Below are 16,500 nucleotides of genomic sequence, written 5' to 3'. Positions count from 1 at the left end.
CCAATGGGAGAGCACTCTCCTGTCAGCATAATTACTGCACCTCCGCAAGCTACGTTGGTGGGAGAGCGTCTCCCACTGACATAATGCCAGCGTGAACAGCGCTTAGGTTGTTGTAACTTGCGTTGCGTGCGGTGGGGGGGGGAGGCGTCTTTTTCACACCCCTGAACGGTGTAAGTGGTCATGTAGACCTGCCCTAAATGAAGTCTGCCTGGCCTGAGCAAGCTGTTGGGCATTAAACAAATGAAAAATAAGGTATTATAGATACACATGCATATATATATATCCCCACACTGAAACGGGGCAATTACTTCAAAATTCTAGTAGTGTCTAATTGTTTAAAAATATGCTACCTGAAGAGGGAGTTTCTTTAACAATCTAGGATACTTTGGTTTCTTTGAAGCTATTGCCAACACAAGTTTCCAGATATTTTCACCAGGAAGGATGGTCTCATGGTTCAGACTCTGGAGTGGGCTCAGTTCCTGACAGCCTTACAAGTTTCCAGTGTGACCTGGGGAAAGTCACTTAAGGCCATGTCTGCACTACGAAATTAGGTCGACTTTATAGAATTTGGTTTTGTAGAAAGCGTTTTTATACAGTCGATTGTGTGTGTCCCCACACAAATGCTCCAAGTGCATTTAGTCGGCGGAGTGTGTCCACAGTACCAAGGCAACCATCGACCTCCGGAGCAGTGCACTGTGGGTAGCTATCCCACAGTTCCCACAGTCTCCACCGCTCATTTGAATTCTGGGTAGAAATCCCAATGCCTGATGGGGCAAAAACATTGTCACAGGTGGTTCTGGGTACATATCGTCAGGCCCCCCTCTTCCCTCCCCCCCTCCGTGAAAGCAATGGCAGACAATCGTTTGGCCTGTTCAGTTCACCGCAGCAATGACCATTGTAAACACCTCGCGTGTTATCATGCAGTTTATGCAGAACCAGCACCTGAAAAACCAGGCAAGGAGGCGATGGCAGCGCAGTGATGAGGACATGAACATAGATTTCTCTAAAACCGTGGTCCCCAGCAATTTGGAGATCATGGTGTTAATGGAGCAGGCTCATGCCATGGAATGCCAATTTTGGCCCCGGGAAACAAGCACAGAGTGGTGGGACCGCATAGTGTTGCGGGTTTGGGACGATTCCCAGTGGCTCCGAAACTTTCGCATGCGTAAGGGCACTTTTATGGAACCTTGTAACTTGCTTTCCCCTGCCCTGAAGCACAAGAATACCAAGATGAGAGCAGCCCTCATGGTTCACAAGCGAGTGGCAATAGCCCTGTGGAAGCTTGCAACGCCAGACAGCTACCGGTCAGTTGGGAATCAATTTGGAGTGGGCAAATCTACTGTGGGGGTTGCTGTGATGCAAGTAGTCAATGCAATCACTGAGCTGCTGCTATCAAGGGTAGTGACTCTGGGAAATGTGCAGGTCATAGTGGATGGCTTTGCTGCAATGGGATTCCCTAACTGTGGTGGGGTGATAGACGGAACGCATATCCCTGTCTTGGGACCAGACCACCTTAGCAGCCAGTATGTAAACCACAAGGGTACTTTTCAATGGTGCTGCAAGCAGTGGTGGATCACAAGGGACGTTTCACCAACATCAACATGGGATGGCCGGGAAAGGTTCATGACACTCGCTTCTTCAGGAACTCCGTTCTGTTTGAACGGCTGCAGGAAGGGATTTACTTCCCAGACCAGAAAATAACTGTTGGGGATGTTGAAATGCCTACAGTTATCCCTGGGGACCCAGCCTACCCCCAAATGCCCTGGCTCATGAAACCGTACACAGGCACCCTGGACAGTAGTAAGGAGCTGTTCAACTATAGGCTGAGCAAGTGCAGACTGGTGGTGGAGTGTGCATTTGGACATTTAAAGGGTCTTACTGGAAAAACCCAGGAAGTGGGTGGGCGCAAGTCCACCCACTACTAAAGGCCCCTTCCCCAGCACGTCTCCAGTCACTGGCGCAGTTTACTGACTTGCTCAGACCTCAGCAAAACCAATATTCCCATTGTTATTGCTGCTTGTTGTGTGCTCCACAATCTCTGTGAAAGTAAGGGGGAGACGTTTATGGCGGGGTGGGAGGTTGATGCAAATTGCCTGGCCGCTGAATACGCACAGCCAGACACCAGGGCGGTTAGAAGAGCACAGCAGGAAGCGGTGTGCATCAGAGAAGCTTTGAAAACCAGTTTAATGACTGGCCACGGTACTGTGTGACACTTCTGTTTGTTTCTCCTTGATGAAAACCCGCCCCCTTGGTTGCCTCTAAATTCCCTGTAAGTCACCCGCCCTCCCCACTTCGATCACAGCTTGCTTGCAAAGGAAATAAAATCACTATCCTTTAAAAAACATGTATTCTTTATTAATTGATTATAAGAATAGGGAGATAACTCACAAGGTAGCCCGGGTGGGGTGTGGGAGGAGGGTTGGAGGGAAGGAAAAGGCCATTTTAAAACTTATTGAATGCCAGCCTGCTGTTGCTTGGGCTGTCCACTGGGGTGGAGTGGTTGGGTGCCCGGAGCCTCCCCCACCCCGAGTTCTTGGGAGTCTGGGTGAGGAGGCTATGGAACATGGGGAGGAGGGAGGGCGGTTAAACAGGGGCTGCAGTGGCAGTCCGTGATCCCGCTGCCGTTCATGAACCTCCACCAGACGCCAGAGCATGTCCGCTTGATCCCACAGTAGCCCCAGCATTGCATCATGCCTCCTCTGATCTTCCTGCAGCCACTTCTCCCCACGTTCATTGGCCACTGTCCTGTACTCTGGTATTGTGTCCCTCCACACAGCTCTGTCAGTGCCGGACAACTGCATGAGCTCAGAGAACATTTCATCGCACGTGCGTTTTTTTCGCCGCCTTATCTGAGTGAGCCTTTGGGACGGTGGAGGGACACTTGAAACATTTGCAGTTGCTGGAGCAAAAAAAGGTAGTGAAGTATTTTAAAAGATACATTTTACAGAACAATGGCTATACTCTTTCACGGTGAACAACACTATTCACATTACGTAGCACATGTGATTTTGGTACAAGGTCGCATTTTGCATCTTATATTGAGTGTCTGTGGCTTTGGTGTTAGAGATCGCACATGCAGGGCCGGGCAACAGAATTCGGCTTGCAGATGGCCAGGGTAAGCCAGAGTCTTTTGGCTTCTGCAACCTTCATAACAGCAGCCCCCTCCTCTCCCATACCAAGCAAAGCACGTTGAGTTGGCCATTTAGTGCTGCAGTTTTCCTGTTAACGTGCAGCAGCAGAAACCAAACTAACCCTCTTCCCCCATCCAATTCTCTGGGATGATCACTTTACCCCTCCCCCCACTGCGTGGCTGGTATCAGGGAAGATCCCTGCTAGCCAAACGCAAACAGCTCAGCGCCAATGCCTCCGCTCTCACCCCACAGCGTGGCTAACTGCGGGGAGGATTTCTTTTCAGCCACAGGCAAACAGCCCAGTAGGACTAGCCACCTCTGAATGTCCCCTTAATCAAATTCCCCTATTTCAACCAGATTACCATGAATGATATCACTCTCCTGAGGATAACACAGAGAGATATAGAACGGATGTTGCTTGAATGTCAGCAAACACTGGGACCATACGATGCCAGGCTTTGTCATGCAATGATACCAGATTACTTGCTACTAGCATGGCGTGGTAAAGTGTCCTACCATGGAGGATGGAATAAGGCTGCTCTCCCCAGAAACCTTCTGCAAAGGCTTTTAGAGTACCTCCAGGAGAGCTTCATGGAGATGTCCCTGGAGGATTTCCGCTCCATCCCCAGACACGTTAACAGAATTTTCCTGTAGCTATACTGAGCACGAATGCATCCCAAGTCCTCAGGGCTACTTAATCATTAAAAAACGCTTGCTTTTATAACATGTATTATATTTTAAAAGGTACACTGACCAGAGGTCCCTTCTCCAGCTTCGTTGGGTTGGGAGGGTATTTCAGTCAGGGTGAGAAAAAGATCCTGGCTGTTGGGGAGAACGGGGTGCTGTGTGCTCTCCTCAAGCTCGTCCTCCTCCTCCTCATCTTCCCCGTCCACAAAATCCTCAGGCATGGCGAAGAGTACCCCATCATCGGAGTCCACAGACAGGGGTGGGGTAGCAGTGGTGGCCCCCCCGCAGAATTGCATGCAGCTCAGCATAGAAGTGTCATGTCTGGGGCTCTGTCCCAGAGTGTCCGTTTGATTCTTTGGTTTTTCTGGTACGCTTGTCTGAGCTCCTTAAGTTTCACGCAGCACTGTATTGTGTCCCCGCTGTAGCCTCTGTCCCTCATGGCCTTGGAAATTTTTTGAAATGTTTTGGCATTTCGTCTTTTGGAACGTAGTTCTGATAGCACAGAGTCCTCTCCCCATACAGTGATCAGATCCAGTACCTCTCGTTTGGTCCATGCTGGAGCTCTTTTTTGATTCTGGGACTGCATGGTCACCTGTGCTGATGAGCTCTGCATGGTCACCTGTGCTGATGAGCTCACCTGGCCAAACAGGAAATGAGATTCAAAAGTTCCCGGGGCTTTTTCTGTACACTTGGCTAGTGCATCCGAGTTCAGACTGCCGTCCAGAGAGGTCACAATGGTGCACTATGGGATAGCTCCCGGAGGCCAATACCTTCAAATTGCGTCCACACTAACCCAAATTCAAAACAGCGATGTCGATATCAGCGCTAATCCCCTCATTGGGGAGGAGTACAGAAATCGGTTTTAAGAGCCCTTTATGTCGAAAAAATGGCTTCATTGGGTGGACAGGTGCAGGGTTAATTCGATGTAACGCTGCTAAATCCGACATAAACTTTCTAGTGTAGACCAGGCCTCGAGTCTCTATGTGCCCCAGTTAAAATGGGCATAAGGAAACTTTCTCACAAACTGTGTTGGTCTTTTTTTTAAATTAAGCATGTTTGCAAGTGTTCACAGGTTCAGGGCCTCAAGATGTGAACTCTTTGGGACAGGGATTGTTTTATAATCTGTACGTTATTCCCTGATAACCAGAAACTTCTACACTTAAATTCTGTACCATTTTCTTTTTATTTTAACATCATCTTAATAAAATTCTTAAATGTGTTTGTACAGCACTTGGCACAATGGGGCCCCACAATCGCAGCTGGGGCCTCTAGACACTATTATAATAATACAAACAATTTTCCTGCATATGTCCAAATATTTCCGCATTACGTGTCACTGTGATTATTTGGGGACTCTAGGTACAACTTATGAATTCTGTTTGATGTTATGAAATTATTGTATCAGGAAACACCTCTGTGAGGATGTGGATTCCACCAGACCAGGGAGTTGTGAACCTTAATGACTGTTCTCTGACCAAAGGGTATGCTAAGGAGATTGCCCAAGTAGGGAAATCAGTTCAACCAAGTGTCTCTGCAGGAAGGGGAATCAGAAAATACCCAGCAGGAGAACAAAGTAACTAGAAGTTGGTAGTGGCCATAAAAATGTGAGGGAAGACTCACAGATTAAGACACAGGCAGCTTTGGGCAAGAGAGAGGAAGAGAAGTGCATGCTTTCTTAGTAGGGAGTTCAGGGCTAGCCAAGGTCAGAGAAACCTAGCTAACTTAGAAGTACTCAATGATTCTAAAAAGAAACCAAGAGCTGCAAAAGAAGGATCCTGGACATCCCAGAGGAAGCCCAAGTCCAAAGAACTCTCCAAAGTGGTGAGGAAACTGAGTTGTGCTTATTATGTTCTCTGTGTATCTCTTGTGTTGCTAAGTAAAGAGTAATGGTGTTTTAGAATGCTGTGCAAAGTTTGTCTGTGTGTCTGTTGGCTTTCACTGTCACAGGGGTAAGGTCTGGACTCTGTTCAGGAGACTTAAAGAGTACACAGGGCCCATATCACTGGATCCCAAACACAACAGTCTGGGAAATGCCCAGCCAGATTAGGAAGCTCTACTAGAGCTGTGTGTGTGGAACTGTCATATATTATGTTTTCAGTTATTTTTGCTAAGATGCCTAGAGACTTATGGAAAGAGGTACCTATACAATTAAAATGCATAGGCATCTCAAGATTAAAAACCTGATACTTAACTATCTGAGATATTCTGGGGGGGTTGCAATGTCCCTAAAACTCTTCTGATTGTTCTGATGTTTATGCTGGTTCATCATCTGCAGCATTTACAGGTGGCTCTTCTGCATTATGTGATTCTGAAATTATTGCAAAAATGTAAGACATATTAAAAATAATTCATTGGTAAGATGATTCCTGGCTGATACTTTGCAAGTCACTGATTTAACAGATATGGGTCAACTGAGGCTGTCACTCACTAATCTGCACCCCCATGTCATTTCAGTGACTTACACCTGTTATTCTGAAATCATCACAGGCATTCTTTCCACTTCCATATTAACGTGCTTCAGTTTGTTAATGTAGTTCTACACAGAGCACTTCTCAATTCCACAAGGCCCTGTTTTTACAGAATGCCCTGCACAACCTACACAATCATGTCACTGTGGCACTGGTTTCCTGCTTATTAAATGCAATGGCCCACCTACTGGGGGTCAATTAGTCACTTTCAGACCTCCTCACGGTTGGTCATGCTTCAAGGGACTGCCTTGTTCTGTGTTTGTACAATGCCTCGTACAATAGGGTTTTGGTCCATAACTGGGACTTCTAGGCACTAGAGTAATACAAATAAATAAATAAATAAATGCTACTCTGGCTCTAGCTACTTCCAAAATCATGAGTTAAAATGATACAAGGTTAATATTCATGGTAAATAGGCCCAATGGCCTGTGATGGGATGTTAGATGGGGTGGGATCTGAGTTACTACAGAAAATTCTTTCCTGGGTATCTGGCTGGTGAATCTTGCCCATATGCTCAGGGTTTAGCTGATCGCCATATTTGGGGTCGGGAAGGAATTTTCCTCCAGGGCAAATTGGAAGAGGCCCTGGAGGTTTTTGGCCTTCCTCTGTAGCATGGGGCACAGGTCATTTGCTGAAGGATTCTCTGCTCCTTGAAGTCTTTAAACCACGATTTGAGGACTTCAATAGCTCAGACATAGGGGAGAGGTTTTTCGCAGGAGTGGGTGGGTGAGATTCTGTGGCCTGCTTTGTGCAGGAGGTCGGACTAGATGATCATAATGGTCCCTTCAGAACTTAGTATCTATCATGGACTCACCTGAATCTGTGTAATGAATTCCTTCAGTTGGTGAGACGAAGTATTTAAGAAGCCAAGAGCTAGCAGGGGTTCTTCTTAAGACATTTCCCATGTGATAGAAGGGGACTATGTGTCAAACTACAATTTAGATTTTCCTGCTTGTCAATTGAGAAAGTACAGGATTCCCCATTTGAACTCCTCAGACAAAACAGAAATATTAGTTTATTGGTCTATGCTATGTACCTTTTGGTTTGTCCAAGGATTCAGTTTCTAGCTCTGATTCAGTCTCAGTCAATAAAGGATTTGTTTTTTCTCTGTCTTCTTTCACTATGTCATCTCTGTGGGATGCAGACACTGCTGATGAATTTAAAATGGCCTGCTAAAATATAAATAGAATATAAATAAATAAATAAATAAAATATAAAAATAAATTATAAATAAATATAAATATAAAGTTTTGTGATTGTCTGTATACAGTGCAGAGTATAATAAATACAGACTATCTGAATAGAAATACTTGTTCATAGGCAATGATGGGAAAAGTAATTACAAAATTTTCTGTTAAATAGGAGTCGAAGAACATATGGTCTGCATATAGTAGACAAAATATAGTTGAAGAACTAGAAGTTCATTAAATATTAAACATTTCAAGCTGTTATAAGGTACTTGAGTCTAATAAAAAAAAATCTTGCAACTATCCCACGGCTTTAAACCACTGCTTGTACATTAGGGCAGTGGTTCTCAACCAGGGGTCGGCGACCCCCTGGGGGGCCATGAGAAGGTTTTAGGGGGGCCGCCACGCAGCGCCAACATTAGACTCACTGGGGCCCAGGGCGGAAAGCCAAAGTCCTGCCAAGCCCCCAGAGCCCGGGGCTCCGCCACCCAAGGCTGAAGCCAAAGACTGAGCAGCTTAGCTTTGCGGGCCCCTCTGTGGTGTAAGGGCCTGGGGCACTTGCTCTACTTGCTAACACCTAATGCTGTCCCTGATTTTTATATGCAGAAAAACAGTTGTGGCACTGGTGGGCTGTGGTGTTTTTATAGCATGTTGGGGGGGGGCCTCAGAGAGGAAAAGGTTGAGAAGCCCTGCATTAGGGGAAGGCGGGAGGATCCATGCTCCAGTAGGCACCTGAAGAGGAATTCCCCATGTCCTCTGGCGTAGCTCACAATGCATCAGCAGCTCCAGCACTCTTTCAAACAGTTCAGTGTATTCTCCCATCCATACCACGCTAGCTCTCCTGGCCAATGTGAAGCCCTGGCCCCATTACCATCACTTTCTGGGAAACTAACACTGTCAACTGCACTAGCAAGAAGAAGTGCCTCCATCGCCCCACAGTGCACCCATCCTGGAGTGGATATAATTTGACCTTAATGTTCTAGAACTGCTGAAGAGATGGAAAATAACCTTAGTCTTTCTTGTTTCACAGACAATTGTCTGCTGTGTTATTAATTTAATTTTTAAAAGTTATACAAGGAGAAATCTGAGAAATCTCTCAGAACACTCCTTACAGAAAGTGGAAGTAATGGAGACGAGCAGCTCAGACACAAGGACAATGACCAATGTACATAAATCTAAAGAGATGGAAATACCCCAAGAAATGTTCATGAATGTTCACTTAAGTAAACAAATGATGTATTTTGGTTGAGCTTGCACCCCTTGTGTGTCTGCTTTCCATGACTACGCTACTAAATGAGCTCACTACCGGGGATATTCATTCATGGAAACAACGTATCTTAAGAGAATATCAGAGGTTATTTGAGGAAAATAAATCTTAAACTCATAAGTGTATTTTCACTAGAAAGAGAAGGTTACTCACTTTGTGCAGTAACTGAGGTTCTTCAAGATGTGTCCCTGTGGATCATAGAATCATAGAATATCAGGGTTGGAAGGGACCCCAGAAGGTCATCTAGTCCAACCCCCTGCTCGAAGCAGGACCAATTCCCAGTTAAATCATCCCAGCCAGGGCTTTGTCAAGCCTGACCTTAAAAACCTCTAAGGAAGGAGATTCTACCACCTCCCTAGGTAACGCATTCCAGTGTTTCACCACCCTCTTAGTGAAAAAGTTTTTCCTAATATCCAATCTAAACCTCCCCCACTGCAACTTGATGCTCCTCTTCAGCTGGCAGTGCACCCCGGAGCAGTCGACTGGAGATTTTGCTAGCAGTGTCTGGTCGGGACGCGCATGCGCAATCGCTGTCTCATGGTGGCGCTGACGCCTCTTCTGGCATGCACACATGCCGACCCCCTCAGTTCCTTCTCTACCCTGGAGCAGTTGATTCTTACTCCAAAGTAGAGGGGAGGAGGGTGGGTAGTGGAGCAACAAACAGAGACATACATCTCAAAGAACCTCAGTTATTGCACAAGGTGAGTAACCTTCTCTTCTTCATCGAGTGGAGTCCCTGTGGGTGCTCCACTTCATGAGAATGTATTGCAGTGCCCTCATGCAGATGGAAGGGACTTTGGAGTTGATTGTGTAGCTGCTGCTAGGACTCTACAGCCTAATTTAGTGTCTGCGCTTGAGCTAAGCATGATTGCATAATGATTGGTGAAAGTATGTTCGGATGCCCTTGTAGTTGCTCTGCATTTGTCAAGGATGGGCACGTTGTGCAGGAATGCTGTAGAAGTTGCTACAGCCCTTGTCAAGTGTGTTCTGGTTCCTGTTGGGGCTTCAGTGTTTCATAAGGAGTAGCACAAGTGGATGCAGTTTGATATCCACTTCAATAGTCTTTGTGTTGATATAGCTGTGCCTTTTGACATTTCTGTTGTTGATACGAACAGTCTGGGGGACTTACAAAAGGTCTTTGTGCTGTCTAGGTAAAAGGCCAAGGCATGGCAGACATCTAATGTGTGTAATGCCGCCTCTAGTGGGTTGTTGTGTGGGTTAGGGTGGAAAGTGGGTAGGTGAATTGGCTGGTTAAGGTGGAATGAGGACGATATTTTGGACATGAATTTTGGGTGAGTCCTCAGAGTCACTTTGTCCTTGTGGAATATTGTGTATGAGGGGTGAGCCATGAGCGCCCCAATCTCACTCACTCTCTCTTTGTGCCGATGTGATGGCTATTAAGAATGTTACTTTCATTGATAAATGGAGCATAGAGCAAGATGCTAAGGGTTTCAATGGTTTTCTGGTTAAGCATTTGAGCACTAGGTTTAAGTCCCATGCCGGAGTAGGTTCACAAATGTCCGGGTACATGTTTTGTAGGCCCGTTATGAATCTCTTTGTGATCAGGCAGGCGAATACTGATGTCCCTTCTATCTGTTGGTGGAAGGCGGTTATTGCCGTGAGGTTGACCTTGATCGAGTTTGTAGCCAGTTCTGATTTATTTAATGATAGTAGGTACTCCACGATCAATGGGAGTGGGGTTTGGTTTGCTGATATTTGTTTGTTTTGACACCAAATGGAAAATCTCTTCCATTTTTAGGGGTATGTATGTCGTGTGTTTTGTTTCCTGCTGTTAATCAGTAGCTGTTGTATTTGATCCGAACAAGTTAATTCGTTCCCTCAGAGCCATGAAGGAGTCATGCTCTGAGGTGATTTTCCCTGGATTGGGATGGAGGACTTATGCGTTGTCCTGTGAGAGGAGATCACGTCATCAAGGGATACTGAATGGAGTGCATATTGCCATGTGATTCAGATAAGGGAACAAAGTCTGTCTGGGCCATGTTGGCACTATGAGGATTATCTTGGCCCTGTCGGTTTGTATTTTGTGTATGACTCTGGAGATTAGAGGAATTGGAGGGAAAGCATATAAGAGATGGGCATTCCATTTTATCAGGAACATGTCTCCCAGTGATTGTGTTCCCTGTCCTTCTTATGAGGAGAATCCTGGGCATTTCTTGTTTGCTTGTGTGGCAAATAGGTCTATGGATGAATTTCCCCACCTCCGAAGATGAGTTGTGTCATTTTGTCATTCAGTTCCCATTTGTGTTCTTGGGAGAACTGTCTGCTTAGTGTGTCCGCCATGATATTCAGACAGTCTGGTAGATATGAAGCTGTTATAGTGATGTTATACTTTCCCAGTTCCATAACTTTAGAGCTTCCACACATAATGAGTGGGATCACACTCCACCCTGGAGGTTGATATAGAACATGCAAGCAATGTTGTCTGTTAATATCCTTATCATTCTGTTTCTTATGAGTGGAAGGAAGCGGTAGCATGCACTGTGGACCGTGTGTAGTTCCAGTAGGTTTATGAGAAGGTGCGTCTCTATTGGTAACCGTTTGCCCAGGGCAGTATATTGTTTCAGGGGGGCCCCCCATCCGATCACGGAGCTGTCTGTTGTGATTTGAACCAATGGTGTTTCCCGATAATGCACGGCAAAACTGATGGCTGAAATTTGTGACTTTGTCCTCACCCACAACTATTTCACATTTGGGGACAATATATACCTTCAAGTCAGCAGCACTGCTATGGGTACCCACATGGCCCCACAGTATGCTAACATTTTTATGGCTGACTTAGAACAACGCTTCCTTAGCTGTCAGCCCCAAACACTCCTACTCTACTTGTGCTACACTGATGACATCTTCATCATCTGGACCCGTGGAAAAGAAGCTCTTGAGGAATTCCACCATGATTTCAACAATTTCCATCCCACCATCAACCTCAGCCTAGACCAATCCACACAAGCCGTCCATTTCCTGGACACTACTGTGCTAATAAGTGATGGTCACATAAACACCACCCTAAACCGGAAACCTACTGACCATTATACTTACCTGCATGCCTCCAGCTTCAATCCAGGACACATCACACGATCCATTGTCTACAGCCAAGCTCTAAGATATAACCGCATTTGCTCCAATCCCTCAGACAGAGACAAACACCTACAAGATCTCTATCAAGCATTCTTACAACTACAATACCCACCTGCTGAAGTGAAAAAACAGATTGACAGAGCCAGAAGAGTACCCAGAAGTCACCTACTATAGGACAGGCCCAACAAAGAAAATAACAGAACGCCACTAGCTGTCACCTTCAGCTCCCAACTAAAACCTCTACAGCTCATCATCAAAGATTTACAATCTATCCTGAAAAATGATCCCTCACTCTCACAGATCTTGGGAGCCAGACCAGTCCTCACTTACAGACAGCCCCCCAACCTGAAGCAAATATTCACCAGCAACCACACACCACACAACAAAAACACTAACCCAGGAACCTATCCTTGCAACAAAACCCGATGCCAACTGTGTCCACATATTTATTCAAGTGACACCATCATAGGATCTAATCACATCAGCCACACTATCAGAGGCTCGTTCACCTGCACATCTACCAATGTGATATATGCCATCATGTGCCAGCAATGCCCCTCTGCCATGTACATTGGCCAAACCAGACAGCCTCTAAGCAAAAGAATAAATGGACACAAATCTGACATCAGGAATCATAACATTCAAAAACCCGTAGGAGATCACTTCAACCTTTCTGGCCACTCAGTAAAAGATTTAAGGATGGCAATTTTGCAACAGAAAAGCTTCAAAAACAGACTCCAATGAGAAACTGCTGAGCTTGATTTAATATGCAAACTAGATACCATTAACTTGGGTTTGAATAGAGACTGGGAGTGGCTGGGTCATTACACATATTGAATCTATTTCCTTAAGTTAAGTATCCTCACACCTTCTTGTCAACTGTCTAAATGGGCCAGTTTGATTATCACTACAAAAGTTTTTTTCTCTTGCTGATAATAGTTCATCTTAACTAATTAGCCTCTCACAGTTTGTCTGGTAACTTCAACTTATTTGTATGTGTATATATGTTCCATTCTATGCATCCGATGAAACGGGCTGTAGCCCACGAAAGCTTATGCTCTAATAAATTTGTTAGTCTCTAACGTGCCACAAGTACTCCTGTTCTTCTTCCTGTTGAAAAGGTATGCCTGAGCACACGTTTGATGGGTTTGTGCACCAGTGCAGCGATTGAATCACCTCTGCGGCGGGTGTGAATCTCTTGTTTAGGCTGTGCCTTCGTGGTTGTAGACTGTATTTAGCCATCTTTATAGGCACCGCATGTGTAGCCTGACATGCTTGACCATGAACGTGGTGGTCGCCATGTGTCCCAGTAGCTATAAGCAGGTGCATGCATGCACCATGAGCTGTGCGAGACCCCCAATATAAGGGAGGTCATCATGGTAAAGCGGGGCTCTGGAAGGGAGTGAGTACAGGCGAGCACCTATGAATTCCAGTTGTTATACTGGAGTGAGGGTGGATTTCCTTTCATTGATTTGTAGCCCCAGGGAGTGGAGGAGGGAGATGGTTAATTGAATAGCTCTTTCTCTTTCTGTCTTTGTGGAACCCCTGATTAGGCAGTCGTCTAAGTAAGGGAATATGAGTATCCTTTGTCTGTGCAGGTGTGCTGCTACTACCGCCAGTGCTTTGGTGAACACTCCCGATGCTGTCGATAGGCCAAATGGTAGCACTCTGTATTGGAAGTGTTCTTGTCCTACTGTGAACCTTAGGAAGCATCTGTGAGCTGGATGGATTGTAATGTGAAAGTATGCATCTTGCAGGTCAAGGGCTGCAAACCAGTCCCCTTCTTCCAGCATAGGGATGATCGAGTTCAGGGTGACCATTTTGAAACTGTGGGCAGATGAATTTGTTGAGTTTTCTTAGGTCTAGGATGGGTCTACACCCCGCATTTTTCTTTTGAGTCAGAAAGTAATGGGAATAAAATCCCTTCCCTCTGTGTTGTGTTGGGACTAGTTCCATTGCACCTATTTGCAGAAAGTGATGCACCTCTTGTCTCAATAGATGCTTGTGAGAAGGGTCCCCGCAGAAGAACCGGGAAGGAGGGTGGGTAGTTGGTATAGATGTAAAAGGGATGGCATAGCCCATTAGAATTAGTTTTAAAACCCACTGATCAAATGTGATCACAGCCCAGTTGGTGTAAAATGGCCTGAGCCAGTGCCCAAAGATTTGTGTGTTGTCCGCTGATGCTGGTGTTATGGGGAGGTCATGCAGACCCTTGACCAATACTTCAAAATTGCGGTTTGTTTGGTGGTGGTTGAGACGCTGAGTTCTGGGGTTGATTCTGTTGGTATCTTTGTGGTCTATTTCTTTGTCCCCTTGATTCGTATGGTCTCTGCTGTCGCTGAGATGTGTTGTCCCTGTTTCTGTTGTATGGCTGATCAAGTTGCCTCCTGTTTTGCGTTGTGTGTAGCCCTAATGTTCGGAGGGTCACCCTGGAATCTTTCATGGACTGGAGAACTTCATTGGTTTTGGGCAAAAATAGTCTGTCTCTGTCAAAAGGCAAATCTTCCACTTTATGTTGCAGTTCTTTGGAGATTCCTGATGAATTCAGCCATGATGCCCTGACATTATAATGGCTGTTGCCGTCATGTGAGCTGCTGTGTCTGGCACGTTGAGGGCGGCCTGTAGTGCTGTCCTGGCGATAAGCTGGCCTTTGTTCACGATGGCCCGGAATTGTTTTCTTTCCCCCTCAGGTATATTCTGGGTGAATTCTGTGAATTTGTTATAATTGTTATGATCATAGTTTGCCAGTAGCACGGTGTAATTTGCAGTGAGGAATTGCAGTGTAGCTGATGTGTACACTTTTTGGCCTAGAAGATCCAGTCTCTTCCATTCTTTGTTTTGAGGAGTGGATTTATATTGTTTGTTTCTTTGGTTTACTGCATCCACCACCAAGGAGTTTGGTGATGGGTGCGCAAATAGGAATTCCATCCCTTTATTTGGCATGTGGTATTTCCTATCCATGCACTTGTTGGTTGGTGGGATGGAGGCCAGTGTTTGCCACATAATGTCTGCTGGTTTCAGGAGGGCATCATTGATGGGGATGGGGATCTTGGAGGAAGCTGATGTATGGAGTATTTTCAGGAGTTAGTGTTGTGTCTCCTGTACTTCCTCTAGAGGAATGTTCTGGCTCTGTGCCACTCCCCGAAAAGCTCCTAGAGGTTTTTGAAGTCATTGGGGCTATTGTAGTTGTGGGTATAACTTTCATCCATAGAGCATGAGGGGTTGTATTCTAGAGGCTCACCATGTTCTAATGTGATATCTCTTTCTTCTTCCCCTTCCTCTGTGGCTTCAGAGAGTTCGGGTACTGAAGTCGATGCTGATTTTATGGTTTTTCTGTTCACGGATGTAGGCTGTCGGAACTGCGCCCTAAAAGCTGCCCATGGGTCCCATTGTGGCCACTGTAACTGGAATGGCATGGATGGGCATATCCAGGGGTTAGCCAGCCCTGGTGGTAGACCCTTGTTTGGGTCTGATTTTCTTTTGTATTTGGTTGCTGTTGGGGAAGAATGGTCAGAAAAGAAGACAGCTTCCTTTTCTTCATCTTCTTCATCTCTTGAAAATGGTAGTGCGATGGGAGAGTGGGGTTGGTCTGGTGCCGTAGGTACCGGCGAATCCGCCGTGCCAAGTAGAGGAGAGTCAGTGCAGATGCAATCCGAGTTGTTGAAGTTTGTTCGGCAGACATTGGTGCTACTGTTTGCGGTGCCACTGCTTTCGGTGCCAATCACTTGTGTGTGGCCTTTCTCGGCACCGTGGTGTCTTGACTAGGTTGTTCTATGCTCTGTGCCACTATCATCAGTGCTGGAGGGGGTGCCATGGTTTGCAGCATCGGTTGCGGTGCCATTCCTTTCGCTGGGGTAGAGGATGCCGTGGAGTAGGAGGAGGAGGCTGAATGGTGCCTGCTGCTCGACTACTTAACTTTGCCGGCAGAGGTCCCCTGGCAGATGGTGCTGGAGGTGCCTGGTGTATTGAAGGTGCTCACTCTAGAGAAGCTTGACATCGAGGGCACGGATCTCGCCGGAGACTGTTTCTTTTTTAAAGGTTCTCAGCTTGGAGATGATAACGCTCTCTTCCTTGATTTCTCTGAGGACAAGGCACTAGCTCTGTCCAGTGACATGGCCGCAGGGGAGCCACTTGTGGATTCCGTTTCGAGGGGTCAATATTTTCTCCATTAGGATGCATTTTAGGCAGAGATCCCTATCTCTCCTTGCCCTTGCCTTTGGGTTACTACAGTGAGCACACTTTTGAGGGATGTGCAACTCCCCCAGGCAGCAGACACAGAGTGAATGTCTGTCTGAGACCAGCATGGCATCCTTCTTAGATGTGCACTTTTTAAAATCTGGTGATCCAGGCATTTTTGTTTTTGTCCCTCTTCAAGGTTCTGAGGATGGGGAGAAAGAAATGTAAAAGCTACATCTACTTAAATCCAAGCTTAAACTAACTATTAACACTATAAGTACTATCCTAAATCTCTAAAATCACTATTCACTATTAACACTGTAAGTACTATCCTAAATCTCTAAAATCTAACTAAAATCTGCTAACAGACTCCATCTCAAGCCGAGGACAGTTGAGAAGGAACTGAGGGGGTCAGTGCATGCACGTGCCCGAAGAGGCATCAGTGCCGCCACAAGACAGCTCCTGCGCAAGCGCGCCCCAACCAGACA

The 16,500-nt window shown here is 46.0% G+C and overlaps 1 protein-coding gene across 9 annotated transcripts in view; it reads right to left on the bottom strand.

Moving 5' to 3' along the window:
* Nucleotides 1–2,333: 2,333 nt before the first annotated feature.
* Nucleotides 2,334–16,500, bottom strand: part of LOC140902160 (uncharacterized) — a 74,878-nt gene continuing 60,711 nt past the window's right edge. For 3 of the 9 annotated variants that reach the window (XM_073321922.2, XM_073321931.2, XM_073321941.2), the window contains exons 21-22: nt 7,323–7,458; nt 2,334–2,899 (exon numbers count right to left, since the gene is read on the bottom strand). In XM_073321922.2, the coding sequence (XP_073178023.2) occupies nt 2,385–2,899; nt 7,323–7,458 (651 nt within the window). In that variant the 3' untranslated portion in view covers nt 2,334–2,384. Of the gene's footprint in view, nt 2,900–3,885; nt 6,127–6,470; nt 6,600–7,322; nt 7,459–8,893; nt 8,929–14,641; nt 16,215–16,500 lie in introns of those variants that run through there. The other 6 variants (XM_073321950.2, XM_073321979.2, XM_073321960.2 and 3 more) reach the window with 6 other exon arrangements.

This window comes from Lepidochelys kempii, chromosome 1 (assembly GCF_965140285.1).
Source record: "Lepidochelys kempii isolate rLepKem1 chromosome 1, rLepKem1.hap1, whole genome shotgun sequence".
NCBI classification, from domain to species: domain Eukaryota; kingdom Metazoa; phylum Chordata; order Testudines; family Cheloniidae; genus Lepidochelys; species Lepidochelys kempii.
The sequence above is the reverse complement of the archived record's forward strand: the minus strand, read 5'-3'. Positions and strand labels throughout refer to the sequence as shown.